Consider the following 18677-nt stretch of genomic DNA (forward strand, 5'->3'; position numbering starts at 1 on the left):
CTTTGGGGGGGGGGGGTCGTTGGGGGCCTGAGAACCACGTTGGCCGTGGAGGCCTGCCTTCAAACCGGCGGGCAGAGGCTTTCATGGAATGGACTCGGAGCTTTGGCAGACACTCAAAGGGGGGGGGCATGTGTGCTGGAAAGAATGCCTCTCTGCTCGTTTGAAATAAATCCTCCATTTGGCTGGAGTTTGTTGGAGAACTTTATTTCCCTCTCCCAGGTGACTTTTTTTGGTCGGCCAACCTTTTGAGAAGGAGGAGGCGTGGCCGTAGCCTCCAGCTCCGGAGAACTCTCCCTCTTACACAACCCCTCCCCCGGGTGAAACAATCCCTCCCTCCCTCCCTACCGCTTGACAGCGATAGCAATAGCATAGCGCTAGCGTCCCTTTCTTGACACTAGTTGCTTGACAGCGCTAGCTAGCAACAAGAGCGGGCTAGCTGTTGTCCTCGCCCGCTATCCTTCCCAGCAGTGGTTCCTCGTCTGCGACCCCGAGAAGACAATGGCGACGTCGCGAGCACCGGACGCTTGTCGGGTCCTGGTGGTGGGCGCCGGCCTGACGGGCAGTTTATGCGCCTGCCTGCTCAGGAGGACCTTCGGGGACAAAGTCGACCTCGTCGTGTGGGACAAAGCTCGCGGAGCCGGTCAGTCGCGTCGACGCTGCCGCCACACCGTCGCCACACCGTCGCTCGCCACTGCCACTGCCACTCTTGTCACCGGACTTGAACTTTTCCCATTCCCCACCGGCCCTTGTGTGGCACCCAAAGGCCGACTTTCCGATCCTCCGGGCTCTCGTCCCCAATCGGGGCGATTGCAGGAGAGGTCGGCGGTCCAAAAGTAACGAGGCCAAGAGTTTTAAGAAGCTTCCTCGAAAGTCTCGATCCTTCTTTTGGCCATCGGCACGGAGTTTGCAAAAGTTACGACGGTGACGAGGGTGGCCGGCCACCGGCCCGGCGGGTCCACAGCTTTTTGACCGTGCCCTCGACAGGCGGAAGGATGTCCACGTTCCGTCCAACTGACTCTTCGTCCCACTCGGCCGACTTGGGCGCCCAGTACGTGACGGCCAGCCGCGAGTACGCTGGCTCTCACCGCAGGTGTGGACTGAGACCGGGGCCGGCCGGCCGGCCGGCTTTGTCGCCCATCAAAGCGTTGGCGTCAGCGTCGGTTCCGAGTGGACGTTTTTGTCCGCAGTTTCTACTCGGAGTTGCTGGCGGCGGGGGTCCTGCGCCCATTGGACTGCGCGGTGGAAGGTTTGCGGCCCAAAGAGGGCAGCCGCAACTACGTGGCGCCGATGGGCATGGGCGCCGTGGTCAAACACTTCCTGGGCCAGTCAGGTGAGCTTAACCCGTTGGGCCCCGCTGCCGGCCTTTTTCCCCCGTCCGCCCGGTCTTTGCCACCTTTTCCTCTCCTCAGGTGCCCGCGTCTTCCTGGAGCATCACGTCAGCGGCGTCTACCGCGACGGCCCGTCCTGGCAAGTGCGCAGGAAGGAAGGCGGCGGCCAAAGCTTCGACGCGCTCCTCTTGACCATCCCTGTGCCCCAAATTTTGCAGCTCCAAGGCGACCTGAAGGACGGTGAGAGTCCCCTTTCTCAATTGCCGCCCCGACCGGGACCCGCACGCGCCATTACGCGCCATTACGCGCCATTACGCGGCATTACGCGCCATTACGCGCCATTACGCGCCATTACGCGCGATGCCAACGGCAACGAGGAATATGCTCCCCTCTGGTGGGTGACGGTGACGTGCGTTTTGTCAGTTCTGTCCGACCAGCAAAGAAAGCTGTTGGGAGGCGTGTCGTACTCGTCACGGTTCGCGCTGGCGCTCTTCTTTGCGCCCGGGACGGACCTGGGCGTACCGTGGGCCGTGCGCTACTTCAACAACTACAACGAGGACAGGGACGATGGCGAACCCAAAGTCGTTTGCTACGCCGCCGTGGAGCCTCGCAAACGCAGCACCGGTGAGTCGCCGCCGGCGAGGAGCCCCGCGCCGCCCCGCCCCGCCCAGTCGTGACTCTGGTTTTGCCCGCAGAGGGGGAGGCGGGCCGCGGGCCCACCTTGGTGGTCCACACCGGCGCCCCCTTCGGCCTGCGCCACCTGGAGAGCGACGGCGAGCTGGTGCGACCCCTCGTCCTGCGAGAACTACGCCGTCTCCTGCCCGAGCTGCCTCAGCCCGTCGCCGTCAAGTGCCACAAGTGGCGCTACTCGCAGGTGCCTCGCTCGCACGCTCGCCCCATCCGATTTTTGAGGACGACGTCAGCCCATGGTGCGCCCTCTCTTTAGGTGACGAGCCCGGTGGCCGGGCACCCGGGTCACATGACCCTGTCGCAGCACCCTCCGTTGGTGCTGGCGGGGGACGCCTTCACTCACTCCAACTTTGACGGCTGCGTGGAGTCGGCGCTCAGCGCGCTGGCCGCCCTGGGGGACCTCGCCTGACGGAAGGCGGATGGCTTTGCCAAAGCCAAAACCAATTCCAAGAGCCAAGAGCATTACGGGGGAGATGGGCCCGCCCGGGCAAGCCACTCCTGCCTGATATTGAGACCTTCTCAAAATGGGACTTTTTTTTTTCCAAATGATTGGAAGGCAGCGATTGGCCGCCCATGACAGATTTGGACGTCCAATCCAATAGGACTGGGAGCAACCAACGCATCCAGTCCGTTGCCAATACCGATTGAACACCCATCCTAAAAATGACGTCAGTAGTCAAGGACAAATCCTCTATTTTTGGTTAAAGGTGGATTCTTTTGCCCCCTCTGTAAAGAAAATAAAGGTCCTTCTCCCTGATTTAAACGTTCTCAGCATGTCCTGAAAGCTTGGACGAGCTACACCCCCCCCCCCCCCCCCCCCCGGCCCGCAGAGGGCGCCCGAGGTCGTAATTGTCACTTGTGCGCCAGGAAGAAGAAGCGGTTGCCGACGTCTTCCGCCGTAGTGCAGTCGAGATAAACATCCAGGGGCACATCTGCACCGTGGAACTCGTGAGCTCCAACAACCGTTGCACCGGGCCTCGTTTCGGTTTGTCGCCGCCGCGCGAACCAACGGGGTTGGGCCACCATTTTCTCCTTTGGGGAGAGCGGAAGGTCAGGCCAATGCTAGTGCTAACGCTAGTGCTAACGCTCGCGATCCGAGCGGACCCGTGCTTTCGGTCTGGGGGAGCAAACGATGGGCGAGGGGGGGGTGTCAAATGACTGCGAAGATCCATAGACACGTAGACGGACGCTCGTTGGTGACGTCACCAACCAAACCATACCGGAAGCCTCGTTTACTGAAAGTCACCTTCTGACGTGGGGCGAATTTGACAGGCCAAGGCAAATACTCGCGGATTGTTTCACTTTCCTCCCAGAGCCACAGGAAGGACATCCTCGTCCTCCAAATCCAATAGAGTCCCAGCAAACGAGGGCGCTGTCGAATCCACGCCACCTGACTCGTATTGTGGACCGGTCGAGAAAACGCACGACATTTAAAACATGTGACGGGCAAACCAAGTGTTTTGAGCCAATGCATAGGTCCAAATAGCCTCGATTTCTAAAAGCAAAACTAGCAAGCTCTTGGTAGGACATCCCGGGGGGCTCGGAGGACATTTCCCCAAGGCGGCCACTTGACAGACGAACTCGCAGGGTCCCTCTACCAGATCTGCGACGCACCGCCCGCCTCGGCATGGTTCTGAGGGAGCTTCCGACGGAGCACGCGGCGCGCGCCTTGGGCAGGAACGAGGTGCTGGGGCTCCTGTTCCGCCTGACCGTCTTCGGAGCCGTCACCTACTTTACCGTCAAGTGGATGGTGGATGCCGTGGACCCCACGCGCAAGCAGAAGGTGGAGGCGCAGAAACAGGTCGGTGGTTGCACCTTTGCCCTCCGCCGCCACGCTCTGACCCCCACCCCCGCAGGCGGAGAAGCTCATGCGGCGGATCGGCGTCAAAGACGTTAAGCTGTCCGAGTACGAGATGAGCATCGCCGCTCACCTGGTGGACCCTCTGGCCATGCAGGTGGGCGCACGGCACGTCGGCGGCAAGGAGGAGCGCCCTCTGCTCACCGGCCGGCTCCCTTTTTTTTTTCTCCCCCCCTTCAGATGTCGTGGCGCGACATCGGCGGGCTGGACGACGTCATCGCGGAGCTCCAGGAGACGGTCATCATGCCGGTCCAAAAGCGCCACCTCTTCCAATCGTCCAGACTGCTGCAGCCCCCCAAAGGTAGGCAGGGTGCAGACGCCGGGACGCTCTCACGTTGGGGCCCCCCTGACGCCGGGGCCGCCCCCCTCGTCAGGGGTGCTGCTGTACGGGCCGCCGGGCTGCGGCAAGACGCTGATCGCCAAAGCCACGGCCAAGGAGGCGGGCTTCCGCTTCATCAACCTGCAACCCAGCACCTTGACGGACAAGTGGTACGGCGAGTCGCAGAAGCTGGCCGCCGCCGTCTTCTCTCTGGCCGTCAAGCTGCAGCCCGCCGTGGTCTTCATCGACGAGATCGGTGAGGGAAAGATGGTCGGCCCGAACCCACGGACGGGCCGGACGGGGGTGACGCCGGGCTGACGCCGGGCTGACGCCAAGCTGACGCCGGGCTGACGCCAAGCTGACGCCGGGCTCTGCGCCCTCTGTCCCACCCACCAGACTCCTTTTTGAGGAATCGCTCCAGCTCGGACCACGAGGCCACGGCCATGATGAAGGCGCAGTTCATGAGCCTGTGGGACGGCCTGGACACGGACCACCGCTGTCAGGTGAGGCGGGGGGGGGGGTGGGCGCTTTGGTCACGTGGTGGTCGGTGGGCCCATGGCTTAACTGCCTGCCGTTGACCGCGGGCGGCCAGGTCATCGTCATGGGCGCCACCAACCGACCGCAAGACCTGGACTCGGCCATCTTGAGGAGGATGCCCGCCAGGTTCCACATCAAGCAGCCGGTGGGTGGGCAGCCCGCTTTTGCCTCTCGTTGCCGCTCTTTCCTTTCCTAAGCCGCTTGTCTTTGGCAGAGTTTGCACCAGCGTCAGCAAATTCTCAAACTCATCCTGGAAAACGAGAATGTAAGTCAGCGTAGTGGCCTCCTCCATCTCTTCTTCCTCCATCTCTTCCTCCTCCTTCTCCTCCTCCTCCTTCCTTTTGGCTTTCTGCAGGTGGAGCGTTCGGTGGAACTTTCGGAGCTGGCCCGGGAAACGGAAGGCTTTTCGGGGAGCGACCTTCGGGAGATGTGCCGCGACGGCGCCCTCTCCTGCGTCCGGGACTTTGTTCGCAGCGAAGGAGGCGGGTCAGTGTCCCGCATAGCCCTTCTTTTTTTTTTTTTTTTTTTTTTGCCCTCACGCTTGTTAAAACAAACCCTAACCCCCGCCCCAAAACCCCAAATGTTTTGGTCCAAACGAGCGCCCGCACGCCAAGTAACGTCCGTCCTTCCGTGTCGCGGCGTTAAAGCTGAAACCCTGGTTTGCCTCTCAGGCCGGGGGGCCAGGATTCCATCCGTCCCATCGGCGCTCCCGACCTTCGGCGGGCTGCGGCCAAGATGAAGAAGTCCAAGGCGGCGGGGGGGCACGGCGTTCTGTCGCACGCCGCTCTGGACTGAGCCCCCCACCCCGGCTCTCGGCGGCTATTTTTTTGCCCTTTGCTGTTGACAAAGTAAAAATGTGAAAGAGCAACTTTGACTTCCTTTTTTTTTGTCACGCGTCGTCCGCGTGATGACTATTTGCTGAGCTTTGACTTTTCTCTGTAGAGAAGGGGGAAATGAGCACTCGGGCAGACTTTGCCTGCCGAGCCAAAAAGTTAGCACGTGTTGACGAGCGCCAATAGCGACCGTTCGGTTGGTCGAATTGGGAAGTGGGGGCGGGGTGGGGGGCGGGGCGAGGCGAGGCGGTGCTATGTGGCAGCGAGATTGGAGCCGATCGAAGTGGGGGAAGAGAAAACACGAGCGCACATTGAGGAGAAAGGCCATTCGTGTAGACGGCCGTCCCCGAGCGAACAGCCACCACAGTGACGTCACGCCACCCAAGGAGCAAAGCAACTCAGCTTTTCCGGTGAGTGATTTTTGTTTGTGGCGGCGGCGTCGGTCGAGCTGACTCCAGGGGGGACAAAGTTTCTGGCGAATGACGAACCGATGAACGCGCGCGTTTTGTGTGTGTGTGTGTGTGTGTGTGTGTGTATGTGTACAGGCGATGCAGTGGACGCTTTTGGCCGCGCTGTGGTGCGGAACGGCGGCCTTGGGCCGGCCCCGCGATGGATCTCGCTCATTTGGGGACGACGCCACTTTGGACCCGGAAGTCCACATGAACATTGTGAGCAGCGCCTTCCTCGGTCACGGGTTTGGGCTTAACTCTCTTTTTCACCTTTGACAAAGCACTAAAACGCCACCGCGTCTGTGGGTTAGGGGGCTCACAAAAGTCAACTGGGTTAGAATGGCCGACGCCCGCCTGGGTGGCGTAGGGGGCGTAGGGGGGGGTGGGGGGGGGGAATAGAGAATAGATGGGAAAGCTAAACGACGCGGCCCTGCGCACGTAGAGCGAGCTCATCCGTCGTTGGGGCTACCCGGCCGAGGAGCACCAGGTGGCCACGGAGGACGGCTACATCCTCACGCTGAACCGGATCCCGGCGGAAAGGAGGCGCTCCGGACACGGTAAGCACCGTCCGCGGGATTTCCGTCCCGACGACGGGTTTTCCGTCCCGTCACGTCCGACGGGCGGGCCCGGCCGGCGGCGCAGGCCCCGCCGGCGCCGTCTTCTTGCAGCACGGCCTACTGGCGGCCGGCAGCAACTGGGTGAGCAACCCGCCGGCGTCGGGCCTGGGCTTCGCGTTGGCCGACGCCGGCTACGACGTCTGGTTGGGCAACAGTCGCGGCAACACCTGGTCGCGGAAGCATCGCAGCCTCACGCCCCAACAAGAAGAATTCTGGAGCTTCAGGTGAAAGGCCGAGCGACGTACGACTGACCGAGTCGTGACCGACACGTGACCGACACGTGACCGACACGTGACCGAGCCACTGCGCGCAGCCACGACGAAATGGCCCTTTTGGACATTCCCGCCGTGGTGGACTATGTCCTGAAAGTCACGGGACAAGATGGCATCTATTACATGGGCCACTCGCAGGGGACCACCATCGGTAAAGGCGCCGTGTCCGCCCGCCGCCGGTCGGGACGGACGCTGAGCGACCTCTCCCCAGGTTTCATGGCCTTCTCCAAGCTCCCCCGATTGGCCGCCAAGATCAAGCTGTTTGTGGCCTTGGCGCCGGTGGCCACCGTTTCCTTCGCCAGCAGCCCCATGAGCAAGCTGGCCGTCCTGCCCGAGTTCCTGCTTTGGGTAGGTCCATTTCAAAGGGGGTGGGGGGGGTGGGGTGGAGTTTGACGGACGGGAAAGCTCCCAGAAAGGGAAATGCTCCCGTAAATAAGCGCGCCTTTCTTGCAGGACCTGTTTGGGAGGCGGGACTTCATGCCTCAGAGTCACATGATCGAGTGGTTCTCCGAGCACGTGTGCGCCAAACGACTGCTGGACATCCTGTGCGGAAACATTTTCTTTGTCCTGTGCGGCTTCGACGAGCTCAACCTCAACATGGTGGGTGGCCCGTCGGGTGGCCCGTCGGGTGGCCCGTCGGGTAAACACCCCCCCCAACCCCCGTCCGTTTTTGACCCCGCCGCTCATCCGACGTCCGCTTTCAGTCGCGCACGGCCGTCTACACCTCGCACTGTCCCGCCGGGACGTCCGTCCAGAACATGCTTCACTGGGCGCAGGTAAGCACGTTCGGGCTCCGGCCATCCGCCTCCCGCCCGCCCGCCTGCCCGCCCCGTTGCTCAGCGCCCGCTCTGGCCCGGCCCCCTCCCAGGCGGTGGCCGGAGACGGCCTGTCGGCATTCGATTTCGGGACGGCGGGGAACGTGAAGCGTTATAACCAGGTGAGCGAGCGGACCAGCCGGCGGAGACGCCCGACGTAACCGCCGGCGACCTCTCCCGCAGACCACGCCCCCACGGTACCAAGTGGGAGACGTGCGGGTGCCCACGGCCATCTTCTCGGGGGGCCGCGACACGCTGGCCGATCCCAAAGACGTGGCGCTGCTCCTCACGCAGGTCCGAGGGCCCCGACCGAGGCGGCGTGCGGGTAACGCGCGGGTTGCGCGCGGGCGGCGCCCGTGGCTGACCTGCCCCTCTGCCTTTTTCAGTTGCCCAACGTGGTCTACCGCCAAGACATCCCCCACTGGGACCACCTGGACTTCATCTGGGGCCTGGACGCCCCCCAGCTCATGTTTCCCGCCATCCTCAAGCTGCTGCGGCAATACGGCTGACCGGCGCCCACTGCGCCGGCCCAGGTGGGAAGCGCAACGTCGCCGTCCGCTTGGCGTGGTGGCGCCGCCGCCGCCGGGGCCCGGCCGGGAAGGCCAAACCAATACGGGAATCCCATCCAAATACGTAGTGGCGCTCCTTTCTCCTCTTATTGTACCGCAGCGGCGGGGCGAGCGGTGGTCATGGGCCAGCGCCGGCCGCGGCCGGAGGAAGTTTACCCTAAGCCCGGCCGGCATAGACACGGACACACGGAGGCCAACGGGGGTTGTGCTGAAACAACGAGCACGTGACTCCAATCCACTAATTGCACTAAATGCAATTGCATTTGTGGAAATGGAAGGTTTCTTCTTTAGGCAGTACCCACTGCGGCCCGTGCTGGAATAGTTTGCCCACCAATGTAACCACTACAGTTTGTCTGGTAGTAGACTGTAGGACGGACTTTATTGTCACGGTCACCATTGGTTTGCTTTTTTATTTGTTTTGCCCCAATACCTGCGACGCCACCTTCCGCCAGCCTCCCCCAACCCACATTTCATCAGATTAAAAGCATTTCAAGAGGAAACGGAGGCCCGGTCTTTTATTTTGACGACGCTACGGCTAGCGCAAGTTTCCCGGAAAACCTCCGGAGGCCGGCCGGGCCAATCGGCTGTCCGGAAGCACGCTCACCGGGTCTTCCTCAGCAGCCGCACCACTTTGGCGAACTTTAGCCTCACGGCCACGTCCAGCGGCGACTCGCCGTCCTGAGAGGCAGAAAAGAGCGGCGGCGGCGGCGGCGGTGGGTTTTAGGGCCACCACCAACCGCGGACCGGCGTCTCCCGGCGTACTCACGCGGTTCTGCAGGTGAGGGTCGGCGTCTCGGAGGAGCAGCGGGGGAACCAAATGGTCACGTTTCCTCAGACACGCGTAGTGAAGAGCCGTGTTGCCTTTCTGCTCACACCAAAGGAGACGGTGAGCGCAAAGGCAGGCGGGTGGAGGCTCTTCGCCGCGGGCGGACGGAAGGACGGTCGGTCGGTCGGACGGACGTCATCGTACGTCATCGGCCGCGTCCACGTCCACTTCGCTGTCCAGCAACAGCTCCATCAGGGCCAGGTTACGCCGCCGCTTCTGCAACTGCACGCAGCAACGGGCATCCCGGTCACGCCGCGGCCTCGACCCACGGGCGCCGCGGCCGCCGCACGTGCCAGGAGGAAGTATCCCAGGAGGAGGATGGGCATCAGGATCAGGACCATCAAGTGGTCCAGGAGAGAAAAGTTCTGCTTGGCCACGTAGTGCAGGCAGGTGCGCCGCTTCTGAAAACCAGTGAGTCGGGTGAGGGTGAAACAAGTCCACACCGCCGCCGCCGCCTGGTCTGACCTTATTGCGCGCGCGCACATCGGCCCCGCGCTCCATCAGGAAGGCGGCCGCGTGCAGGTGGCCCCGGCGACAGGCGGCGATGAGGGGCGTGTCCCCGGTGACCTGGTCCCGCACGTCCACGCAGCGGGGATGGCGTGCCGCTAGTGAGGAGAGGCCCCGAACGTCGCCGGCGTGCGCCAAGCGACAGGCCGGCTGCGCCACCCAGAGCCACATAACCAGTTGGGTGACTTTCGTCCCAAATGAAGTTGACGGACCAGTTTGACGCACACACACACACACCCTCGCTCGCTCGTTGACAGGAAGCCCGCATACAAGGGATAAATACATATATTTATACTACTACGGTGTGTATATCGGCTTTGATCCTCATATAAATTTGCCGTTTGGAGAATACATCCGCACAAGTGGTGACCGAGTGCCAAACGAGTCCGAAAAACCTTTCTTACCTGGGAATACACCTTGCCCATGATGTCTGACGGATGCAGGCGGGAAAGCACGAGCCGCCACTGACACTTCCTGCGCTGTCAAAATAAAAGCCTTCCCATATCCATTGGCCTTTCGCAAAAGGGCTCACGAACGCCGACAATTGTTCGATGAGCTTATTTCGACGAACACGCACACACACACATGTGCGCGCGCACACACACACGCGCACACGCTTACACACACGAAAACATTTCCTCGAATACGACACGGAAACAAAACAAAGCAACTTCCGGGTCTGGAGCGAGCTGCCTTTTGTGCCTGTATAGTCACCAGTCACCATTGTCCACCCTGACTCCCGAAAAGTAAACTAACTTTGGACCGAGTGGAAGTAAGAACTATCAAGTTCTACTACTGTGGCGGCGTCGCCATGAGCGAGGACGTGCACGCGCAGCTAGCCGCCGTCATGGAAGCGCTTGTGTGTGCCGCCGTGGCCGAGCTGCCCAAGCAGCAGAGTGGAGGGGACGACGACGACCATCACGACGACCATCACGACGACCATGACAGCGACCATCACGGCGACCTCCTCCTCCTTTCCCCCGGAGAGAAGCTTCCGCGGCCGGCCGACGAGCCGGGGGAGAGCCGCGACGAGCCGGTGAGTCGCTCGCTCGCCCATCGGCTCCGGCGCCGAGTCGTGTCCCTTCCAGCGTTAGCGCTAGCCACCTAGCGACGACCCGCGGAGGAAGTGCTCTTCAACTTTTAGGGCACTGGGTCCTTTTGGCCGTATCGTGCGTGAGCAAGGCAAAGTCTAAAGCTGACGTTTTGAAAGACTCCGCGACGAGTAAGCATACCTGTCAACTGGTACGTTCTCGCCGTAATTGGTACAACTGAAAGCCCATTTTTATATTGGTACGCTGTACACATGAAAATGGTACGCTAAACGGTGATTTTGAGAAAAAAAAATAAATTAAGGCACTTTCTAGCCATTTTTCACCATCCGCCATTGTTTCTTCCCGGAAACGCATGTCTGCCAAGTGATATATGTACCGGCGCCTCTGATTGGCTAAAAAAAAAAGATCATGATAAACATTTCGTTTTGTAACACTTTCACCATGTGATTTCCGTTTCCTGTTCCCTTGTTTATGTTTACTTTCATTTGATCAGCTGTTTCTGGCATTTTCTACTTGTTGTTCGTGATTTTTTACAAAAAAGTAAAGTGGTAAGATTTTCCATGTATTTATACATATATGTAAGGGCGAAAACAAAATTTGGTAAGATCACAAATGGTTCGAGGTTGACAGGTATGAGTAAGTGGTCAAGACGCTCTCTGTCCCAGGTGTGCTTTGCCGCCGTTTTGGAGAGGCTGGCCAACGAGGCCTTGGAGAAGATCCTGGGCATCGTGGACCGGCTCCGGCCCGACCAGCCGGGCGACGGCGAGGCCTTCCTCCACGTGGGTACGTGGCCAAACCGCCGCAGCCGCCGCCGCAGCCGCCGCCTGACGTCCCCCGCCAAGCTGACGTGCCGTCCGCTCCGGGTCCGCAGAGGCGGAACACTCGTACGGCGTCCCCGCCGTCGGTCGGGACGCCCGGTCGCCGGCCTCGATGAGGCGGTCGGCGCCGACCCGTGAGGAGACGCCCAGGACACCGACTACCGCCGAGAGTGAGAAGCGCGTGAGCGGCCCTAAACGCCCCTCTGTGAAATTGCTGATTTTGGTCCGTTTGTCTGGGCCCGTCGGCAGGCTCGGCGGAGCCGTCGGAGAAACCCTTCGCCTGCGAGCTGTGCGGCCGGCGCTTCACCCTTCGGCACAACCTGCGGCGCCACGCCCGAGGCCACGCGGGCGACAAGCCCTTCCGCTGCGGCCTGTGCGGGAAAGGCTTCACCCGCGCGCTGACGCTGCGCACGCACGGGCTGATCCACTCGCGCTGCCCCAAACGCTTTGGGCGCAGCGTCCACCCGAAGAAGCAGCGGCGCGTCCACGGCGTCCACGGCGACCACGGCGTCCACGGCGACCACGGCGTCCACGGCGACCACGGCGGCGCGCGTCCCTTGGCCTGCGAGGTCTGCGGGAAGACCTTCGGCCAGGCGGCCAACCTGAAGATCCACGGCCGCGTGCACAGCGGCGAGCGGCCCTACGCCTGCCGGCAGTGCGGCAAGACTTTCAGCCAGCGCGGCAGCCTGACGGCGCACGGGCGCACACACTCGTCCCGGCGCGACTTTGCCTGCGCGTCCTGCCCCAAGCGCTTCAACAATGCCAACAGCCTGAAGCTGCACGGCCGCGTGCACACGGGCGAGCGGCCCTACGCCTGCGACGTCTGCGGCAAGACCTTCAGCCAGGGCAGCCACCTGCGCACGCACAAGAGCCACCTGCACGCCGGCGGCAAGCGCTTCATCTGCGACAAGTGCGGCAAGCGCTACGCCGACGCGCGCAACCTCAAGTCGCACAAGTGCGGCTACGCCTGAGTCTGGCCCGCTCCGGGCACGGCAGATTTTGGTTTGGTGACGAAATGACAAAGGGCAATACTTGACCGTGGGATTGGAACCTTGCGATTGTTACTGGAGGGAAAAATAAAACAAAGGCTTGGAGCAGACTTGAAGAAAGAGCCTCTATCATTGACGAGGGAGTACGTTGCCGCGGCACTAATCACAGGATAAATGCTGTGTGATATTTTCAATTGGTCTTGTACCATTTGGATGGAAATGGCTTCATTTTGCAGCCCAGCGTGACCCGCTGAACAGTGCATTGCATTGCAGTACGCCCTGACCTCCTGCCGCCGGTGTCGCTGTTTCCCCTCCAGAGGCTGTGCTTTGGACACATTTTGGCCCTTTCCTTTCCGGGTCGGCGACGGGCAGCCAAACTCCACGCGTGAGAAACAAACTCACGTCTTTTTTTCAGTCTTCACGCCACGTTCTCGTGACTCCGGTCGGCTTTTGACGCAGAGACCTTCTAACGCCACGATGGCTCCGGTGAGTAAAATTCGACAAGGCTAAATATTGACGTGAACGCTGCTAAAGCGAGACATCGTTGTTTTGGGAAGGCTCGTAAAGCGTCCTGCGTGACAAAATGCCACTTTGAAGCCAGTCCGATATCAGGGGTAGCATTTTGTTGTTGTTCTCGTCAGGGTTAGGTCGCTTGGTTATATTGTGAAAAGCAGAGCTGTTGTCCGTCACACAACGAGTCTCTCGAAACGAAGCGGTGGCAGTAACGCGGCTCCAAATTCCCACTCGCTCGGCAATGCTGCCTTGGAATACCCACCGTTAGAAGTGGCGTTTTGCTTTTGACACAAGGCGGCGACAACTCTCATTGGTCGAGTTTGACGACTTCCCAAAGATCCACCTTTCTGCTTTTGACTTTTCATCATGTTGAGTCAATTGTCGGCAAAGCGTCCAACAGAGCGTCTGTTTTGCAGGCTCGCTCGTCCAAGAAGTGCCGGCCCAGCTTCCGCCGTCTGCTGAAGACCAGCGGCACCAAGCTGGAGAACAAGCTGAAGAATCGACAGTTCAAGCGGGAGAACTGCGACAAGCGCCAGCGCAAAGAGCGCAAGAAGTTGCGGCAGGCGCTCATGGGCGTGGCGCTGGCCACGCCGCGTCCGCTCGACGCCATGCCCAAAAGGCCCGGTGGGTAGCCTTTCCCACTCACGGTGGCCCAAAGTGGCCCAACTGGTCCGCCGTTTATCTGGCCTTTATCTGGCGTCTCCTTCGCAGAGGACGAGGAGGACGAGGAGGACTTCCTGGAGAGTCTGCCCACCGACATGTTGGAGGACGACGACCTGCAACTGGCGCCGTCCTTCCTCAGCCGAGACCTGTCTTCGTGGTGAGGCCCCGCCCGGGCCGAGGCCGCGGCCTAGACTCACTCACTCACTCACTCACTCACTCACTCACTCACTCACTCACGCGCGCTCCCGCCCCGCAGCGACCCGATGCGCGGCGCCAAGAAGCGCAAGTCGGAGGTGGTGCAGGCCTACGAGGAGTTTCCCCGCAAGATGGCCGCCGCGCCGCCCGAGGAGGTGGTGCATCTTCTCCCCATCAAAGACAAGACGCGACTCATCCCGCAGAGCGTCCGCAGAGGTGAGGCGTCCTTTGCTCGCCGACGCTCCACGCTTGACGGCCGTCTCTCGCCGGCAGCGGTGACCGTGCCACCGGAAGAAGAAGAAGAGGAGGAGGAGGAGCAGCAGGAAGAAGGGAAAGCTGACACGGGAGTGGCTGAAAGCGGTAGCCGTGGCCTTTCCCCAAATTGCAGGGTTTTTTTTCTTCCCCGACGCCGTCAGTCGCCCGCCATGTTTCGTTCTTTTTTTTTTCTCAGCCCTGAGCGCCGCGCCGCTGTCGGCGGCCCAGCAACGGCAAGTCAGAGCGTGCATCATCGGCCAACGGAAGTTGACCATCGCGCGCTTGGCGTCCACCGTCATCGCCGACCCCATCAACAACGTCAGGACGCGCCGGTGGTACTCTGCCTCCCTCCGTCCGTCCCTCCCGGTGACCTTTCTCCCACCCGCCGGCGTGCAGATTAAGGCGGTGAAGCAGCTGCGTGGCATGCTGATGGAGGCGGACCCTTGCGTGGCGGTGACGGTCAGGAAGTTGGCCATGGTCTCCTTGATGGAAATCTTCAAGGACATCGCCCCCACCTACAAGATCCGCCCCTTGACGGAGACGGAGAAAGCCACCAAGGTCCGCCGTGGCCCGTCGGCCGGCCGTCCGTCCACCGCCGCTCGCCCGCGCCGGCCCCTCAAACCACGGCGTTTTGGTGTCCGCAGGTGAAAAGGGAGACGCAGCAGCTGCGAGAGTTTGAGGAAGGACTGCTGAGTCAGTACAAGTTGTACCTGGAGGATTTGGAGCAGTGCATCAAAGGTAAGAAACGTGCCCGGGAGCTCCGCCATTCCAGCGCCGTCCATCCGAGGGCACGGCGGGGGGGGGGGCAAATGGGCAAATGCCAGGGGCCCTTTCCGAAGCTCCATCTCCCCCGCAGACTGGAAGCAGAAGAAGAGCAAGCGCAGCCAGGCCGTACCCGTCTCCAGCTACCCGGGCCTGGCCGAGGTGGCCGTGCGCTGCCTGTGCGAGCTGCTGCAGGCCATGGCGCACTTTAACTTCCACAACAACATCCTGGTGGCCTTGGCGCCGCTCATGAATGAGCGCACCCAGACGGTGGGTGTTTGCGCCCCGACCGGCCGGCCGGCGGAGGCCGTCCGGCGGAGGCCGTCCGGCGACCGACCGTCCGTCTCTCCGCAGGTGTCGGCCGCCTGCTGCGACGCCTTCGCCACGTTGTTTCGTCAGGACAAGGCGGGCGAGGCCTCGCTGGCCGCCGTGCGAGTGGTCTCGGGCCTGGTCAAAAGCCTCAGCTACGACGTCAAGCCCGAGGTGAGGTGACGGCGAATGCCCGGCCGTCCGCCCACCGCCGCCCTGACGTGTCGCTCCTGGCGCAGGTGCTGCGGACGCTGTTGAGCGTGCGCATTCAGGAAGCGCACGTGAAGAAGGACCTGAGCGACACGGCACCCGCCCTCAAGCTCATGACGCACAAAGACAGGGGCAAACTGTCACGGATGAAAAGAAAAGTAACGTGGGGGCCGCCTGACGGCTTGGTCGCCGGCCTTCCGTCCGTCCGTCCCCCTTAGCCGGTGGCTCTCGCCGCGTGTGCCCGCCCGCAGTGGAAGAAAGCGGAGGAGAAGCTGCAGCAGGAACTTCTGGAAGCCGAAGCCTCGGACAGCAAAGACAAGAAGATGAAGACGGTGAGCGCGTGGGCCGGAGAAAAGGCGGCGGCCACCATGGCCACCATGGCCGCCGCCGTCAACTAATATTTTGCCTGGGTCCGGCAGCACACGGAGACCCTCAACATCGTCTTCCTCATCTACTTTCGGATTTTGAAGAAAGCCCACAAGTCCGTCCTCCTCTCCGCCGTCTTGGAAGGCCTGGCCAAGTAAGACGCGTCCCAGAAGTCGCTCCGGCCGCCCCGGCCGCCCGCATTCATGCCGCCTTCCCCGCAGTTTTGCACACTTGATCAACTTGGAGTTCTTTGACGACCTGCTGGACGTGCTTCAGGGCCTCGTCTGCTCGGGCGTGAGTAGAATGCGCGTGGCGCTCGATCGCGCTCGCCTGCCCGCTCGCTTGCCCGCTCGCTTGCCCGCCCTTCTCCCCCGCCCTTCTCCCCCCTTCTCCGCCACTGATGCCGTGGCCGGTCCGCCCATGCGCAGGACCTGAGCAACCGGGAGCGGCTTCATTGCGTCCAGACCGTCTTCACCATCTTGTCGGGACAAGGTACGCTCGCTCTCTCGGCTTCTCTCGGCTTCTCCCATCTTCTCCGTGGTCACCGTCTGCGCCGCAGGTGACGTCCTGACCGTGGACCCGCTCAACTTTTACTCTCACCTGTATGGCGCCTTGCTGCGGCTGCACGCGGGTGAGCGCCCGCCCCGGGCCGTGGCCGGAAAAGCCGGGCCCCGGGGCTTCCGTTTTGAGGCCGGGCTCTTCCTCCCGCAGGGGCGCCCCACCACGACGTGAACGTGGCGCTGCGCTGCCTGGACGCCGCCTTGATCGGCCGCAGGAAGCGCGTGGGCGTGCAGAGGGCGGCGGCCTTCCTCAAGCGGCTGGCCTCGCTCGCCCTGCACCTGGACGGCGCCGCCGCCGTCGGAGTCGTGGCCGCCGCCGGCAGCGTCCTGCGCGTGAGTGGGCCCGCCGCCGGCCGATGGGGTGCCGCGAACCCCCCACACCACCCCAATAGTCCCTTCCCCTCTTTGCCGTCCGCAGACCTATCCCAAGTGCGACTTCCTTCTGGACAACGAGCTACAGGGCAGCGGCTCGTACCTGCCGGAGGCCGAGCAACCCGAACACTGCAACGCGCACAACACCGCCTTGTGGGAGCTCCACGCACTACGGGTAAAGACCGGGGCGCGCCCGTCGGGGGAGCCCGGCCACGTGGCGCCGTTGACCCGGCCTTTTCCCGCCGCAGCGGCATTTCCACCCGACGGTGCGTCGGCTGGCGTCCCACCTGAGTCGAGGCGCTCCGGCCGAAGGCGGGGCGGCGCTCCCGCCGGAGTTGAGTCGGAGGTGGGCCGTCTCGCCGTTCTCTCCCTTGTTTTTTAAACAAAAAAAATTCTTTGTTTTTTTTTTTTTTTAATTCTAATCTGCGCACCGCCCCGACGCTGGCCGTCTCGCCCCCAGGTCGGCGACGGAGCTCTACGAAGATTACCGCGTCCGAGACGCCAGCTTGGAACCCGCGGCCACTCCCCACAAGCGCAAGAAAAAGGTGAGTGCCGACCCGCACTGGGGTCCACGTGGACCCCTGCGCTAAAGGTAGTTTTTTTTTTTTTTTGCCTGTTTGTTTCTGCTTCCAGGAATTTTTTTCACAGGATTGGACGCTGCTAGATGACGACCTGCGGCGACGTGTGGACAACGTCTTGAATGCCGACGGGGAGGCGGAGCTTGAATTTACACAAGTTGCCACTAGGGCTTGTGTCTCATCTACAGTGTGAATATTTGTATTTTCTTTAGCTTTTTTTTATTTGATGAATAAAACGAAAATCCCCCCAAGCAATCATGGGCCGGCTTATCATTTCCTAGCCGTCGAGTTCCCGAGCTTTCCCGGCCGGCCATGGCCAAGGTTGTTTTTGTTTTCCCGCAACATGCGGGGCCCCACCTGGCGCCGGCCAGCGACACTGCAGCCGTCCGAGTCTCCACATTCCACTAAATAGCAAAAGCGCACCCCCGCGCATTCCATAGAAGCAGCACTCGGTGCGGATGTCGGCGACCAATCACGTCCGAGCTTTGCCGGCCCGTCACTAGTTTGAGCTTTTCCCATTTTCGGTCAAAGTCAAGCGCGTGTTTAGAGAGTCCGCCAGTGAGGGAAATGAGAAAATGATCCATCGGTGGCCGCCTCGCCTGCCAAGCCTCCCTCCCTGCTTCTCTCCCTCCCTTCCTCCCTCCCTCCCTCCCTTTCTCCCTTTCTCCCGGTCCCCTTGGGGCGGGGGGCCATTGGGCGCCCCAGTGTCTCCTCCAAAGTCCTTTTTAGGACGAGAATGTTTTGCTTTTTGCTGACTTTTTGCACGCTGGCAAGGCGGATGTTGTCCCGTGCGTCGTGCCATTTCCTTTTATGGTCAAACAAAAGCCACCTTGACCTTTCGGCCTCAGCTCCATCCCCACGCCGCCATCCCACCGTCCCCGGCAAGGTCGGCGGAGCGAGACGCGGCGGCCAGGCCGTGGCGGCGACTCCGACGGACCCGCCGGGAGACCCCGAGGAAGGCGCCCCAAAAGCCAGAGGGCCCCTGGCACGATCTAGGGAGACGGGGTGAGGCCAGGCCTTCCCTACAAGGAGCCCGGCGCCGCACGATAGGAGGAGCGCTCCTTCTTTGGAGGGCCGAGAGGAGGAGGCGGGGGAGAAGGCTTCTTAAGGGGGCCTCTCGGACGGCCAGCTCACTGCTCGTGACAAATCCTTCTTCTCCCGCCGGCCGGCAGCACGGTGAGACCTTCCTCCTCCTCCTCCTCCTCCTCTTCCCTCTTGTCATCTTCTGCTGGCCTTGGTGGCCCTCTCGCTATTCAACCCACCTTTCTCGTCCTCGCCGCTCGCTTTCCGTCACGCGACGACGCGGGGTCAAAGGTCCGGTCGACGCGGACCGCCGCGCCCCCCCCCCCCCCCCCCCCGGTCTGGGGTCAGAAGCCACTTCTGCGCTCGCTAAAGAATTTCAATGACCAAATATG

At 61.8% G+C, this 18677-nt stretch overlaps 7 protein-coding genes across 9 annotated transcripts in view; 6 read left to right on the top strand and 1 right to left on the bottom strand.

Annotated features, from left to right (window-relative positions):
• Window positions 1–22: 22 nt before the first annotated feature.
• Window positions 23–2775, top strand: rnls (renalase, FAD-dependent amine oxidase). The gene is made up of 7 exons (XM_077739041.1): window positions 23–640; window positions 985–1090; window positions 1188–1330; window positions 1410–1568; window positions 1752–1952; window positions 2024–2202; window positions 2275–2775. The coding sequence occupies exons 1-7, from the start codon at window positions 499–501 to the stop codon at window positions 2425–2427; spliced, it is 1083 nt and encodes a 360-aa protein (XP_077595167.1). The 5' UTR covers window positions 23–498; the 3' UTR covers window positions 2428–2775.
• Window positions 2776–2864: 89 nt separating this feature from the next.
• Window positions 2865–5600, top strand: atad1b (ATPase family AAA domain containing 1b). The gene is made up of 9 exons (XM_077739622.1): window positions 2865–3819; window positions 3875–3973; window positions 4057–4177; window positions 4251–4451; window positions 4592–4698; window positions 4788–4877; window positions 4947–4997; window positions 5088–5218; window positions 5404–5600. The coding sequence occupies exons 1-9, from the start codon at window positions 3646–3648 to the stop codon at window positions 5525–5527; spliced, it is 1098 nt and encodes a 365-aa protein (XP_077595748.1). The 5' UTR covers window positions 2865–3645; the 3' UTR covers window positions 5528–5600.
• A 212-nt stretch (window positions 5601–5812) lies between these two features.
• On the top strand, window positions 5813–8787 carry lipf (lipase, gastric). 2 transcript variants are annotated; one of them, XM_077738545.1, is made up of 12 exons: window positions 5813–5975; window positions 6111–6233; window positions 6457–6571; window positions 6657–6855; window positions 6945–7054; window positions 7115–7251; window positions 7357–7503; window positions 7608–7679; window positions 7772–7840; window positions 7902–8012; window positions 8105–8251; window positions 8388–8787. In XM_077738545.1, the coding sequence occupies exons 1-11, from the start codon at window positions 5820–5822 to the stop codon at window positions 8225–8227; spliced, it is 1362 nt and encodes a 453-aa protein (XP_077594671.1). In that variant the 5' UTR covers window positions 5813–5819; the 3' UTR covers window positions 8228–8251; window positions 8388–8787. The 2 variants fall into 2 exon arrangements, with proteins under 2 accessions (XP_077594671.1, XP_077594670.1); XM_077738544.1 differs by having other exon boundaries at window positions 8105–8787.
• ankrd22 (ankyrin repeat domain 22) lies at window positions 8786–10716 on the bottom strand. Of its 2 annotated transcripts, XM_077738551.1 has the most exons (6): window positions 10025–10711; window positions 9579–9770; window positions 9407–9514; window positions 9258–9335; window positions 9054–9152; window positions 8786–8965 (listed from the first exon to the last, which is right to left on the bottom strand). In XM_077738551.1, the coding sequence occupies exons 1-6, from the start codon at window positions 10043–10045 to the stop codon at window positions 8888–8890; spliced, it is 576 nt and encodes a 191-aa protein (XP_077594677.1). In that variant the 5' UTR covers window positions 10046–10711; the 3' UTR covers window positions 8786–8887. The 2 variants fall into 2 exon arrangements, with proteins under 2 accessions (XP_077594677.1, XP_077594676.1); XM_077738550.1 differs by having other exon boundaries at window positions 9579–10716.
• Window positions 9996–12589, top strand: LOC144211366 (uncharacterized). Its single transcript, XM_077738546.1, has 4 exons — window positions 9996–10656; window positions 11338–11455; window positions 11544–11660; window positions 11740–12589. Exons 1-4 carry the CDS (start codon window positions 10432–10434, stop codon window positions 12459–12461), a joined length of 1182 nt encoding a protein of 393 aa, XP_077594672.1. The 5' UTR covers window positions 9996–10431; the 3' UTR covers window positions 12462–12589.
• Window positions 12590–12728: 139 nt separating this feature from the next.
• noc3l (NOC3-like DNA replication regulator) lies at window positions 12729–17517 on the top strand. The gene is made up of 21 exons (XM_077738541.1): window positions 12729–12965; window positions 13409–13616; window positions 13704–13812; window positions 13912–14066; window positions 14124–14210; window positions 14302–14423; window positions 14502–14663; window positions 14750–14843; window positions 14962–15137; window positions 15222–15350; window positions 15416–15544; window positions 15638–15718; window positions 15806–15906; window positions 15974–16046; window positions 16181–16244; window positions 16312–16383; window positions 16464–16645; window positions 16731–16859; window positions 16933–17030; window positions 17145–17229; window positions 17318–17517. The coding sequence occupies exons 1-21, from the start codon at window positions 12957–12959 to the stop codon at window positions 17453–17455; spliced, it is 2403 nt and encodes an 800-aa protein (XP_077594667.1). The 5' UTR covers window positions 12729–12956; the 3' UTR covers window positions 17456–17517.
• A 768-nt stretch (window positions 17518–18285) lies between these two features.
• The window catches only part of acta2 (actin alpha 2, smooth muscle), a 2568-nt gene continuing 2176 nt past the window's right edge, over window positions 18286–18677 (top strand). Inside the window, exon 1 of the mRNA XM_077738547.1 lies at window positions 18286–18438. The gene's annotated coding sequence lies outside the window, so the exon portion shown is untranslated. The remainder of the gene's footprint in view (window positions 18439–18677) is intronic.

This window comes from Stigmatopora nigra, chromosome 18 (assembly GCF_051989575.1).
Source record: "Stigmatopora nigra isolate UIUO_SnigA chromosome 18, RoL_Snig_1.1, whole genome shotgun sequence".
NCBI lineage: Eukaryota > Metazoa > Chordata > Actinopteri > Syngnathiformes > Syngnathidae > Stigmatopora > Stigmatopora nigra.

Coding starts and splice junctions, on each gene's coding strand:
- LOC144211366 (XM_077738546.1), top strand. CDS start 10,432: ATGAGCGAGGACGTGCACGCGCAGCTAGCCGCCGTCATGGAAGCGCTT. Junction 11,456..11,543: donor CGAGGCCTTCCTCCACGTGG/GTACGTGGCCAA, acceptor CCGGGTCCGCAG/AGGCGGAACACTCGTACGGC. Junction 11,661..11,739: donor GACACCGACTACCGCCGAGA/GTGAGAAGCGCG, acceptor GCCCGTCGGCAG/GCTCGGCGGAGCCGTCGGAG.
- atad1b (XM_077739622.1), top strand. CDS start 3,646: ATGGTTCTGAGGGAGCTTCCGACGGAGCACGCGGCGCGCGCCTTGGGC. Junction 4,178..4,250: donor ACTGCTGCAGCCCCCCAAAG/GTAGGCAGGGTG, acceptor CCCCCTCGTCAG/GGGTGCTGCTGTACGGGCCG. Junction 4,699..4,787: donor ACACGGACCACCGCTGTCAG/GTGAGGCGGGGG, acceptor GCGGGCGGCCAG/GTCATCGTCATGGGCGCCAC.
- ankrd22 (XM_077738550.1), bottom strand. CDS start 9,905: ATGTATTTATCCCTTGTATGCGGGCTTCCTGTCAACGAGCGAGCGAGG. Junction 9,153..9,257: donor ACGTGGACGCGGCCGATGAC/GTACGATGACGT, acceptor TGGTGTGAGCAG/AAAGGCAACACGGCTCTTCA. Junction 8,966..9,053: donor ACCCTCACCTGCAGAACCGC/GTGAGTACGCCG, acceptor TCTGCCTCTCAG/GACGGCGAGTCGCCGCTGGA.
- noc3l (XM_077738541.1), top strand. Junction 16,384..16,463: donor CTTGCTGCGGCTGCACGCGG/GTGAGCGCCCGC, acceptor TTCCTCCCGCAG/GGGCGCCCCACCACGACGTG. Junction 16,860..16,932: donor GGGAGCTCCACGCACTACGG/GTAAAGACCGGG, acceptor TTCCCGCCGCAG/CGGCATTTCCACCCGACGGT.
- rnls (XM_077739041.1), top strand. CDS start 499: ATGGCGACGTCGCGAGCACCGGACGCTTGTCGGGTCCTGGTGGTGGGC. Junction 641..984: donor GGACAAAGCTCGCGGAGCCG/GTCAGTCGCGTC, acceptor TGCCCTCGACAG/GCGGAAGGATGTCCACGTTC. Junction 1,331..1,409: donor ACACTTCCTGGGCCAGTCAG/GTGAGCTTAACC, acceptor TCCTCTCCTCAG/GTGCCCGCGTCTTCCTGGAG.
- lipf (XM_077738544.1), top strand. CDS start 5,820: ATGTGGCAGCGAGATTGGAGCCGATCGAAGTGGGGGAAGAGAAAACAC. Junction 7,055..7,114: donor CTCGCAGGGGACCACCATCG/GTAAAGGCGCCG, acceptor ACCTCTCCCCAG/GTTTCATGGCCTTCTCCAAG. Junction 7,680..7,771: donor ACATGCTTCACTGGGCGCAG/GTAAGCACGTTC, acceptor GCCCCCTCCCAG/GCGGTGGCCGGAGACGGCCT.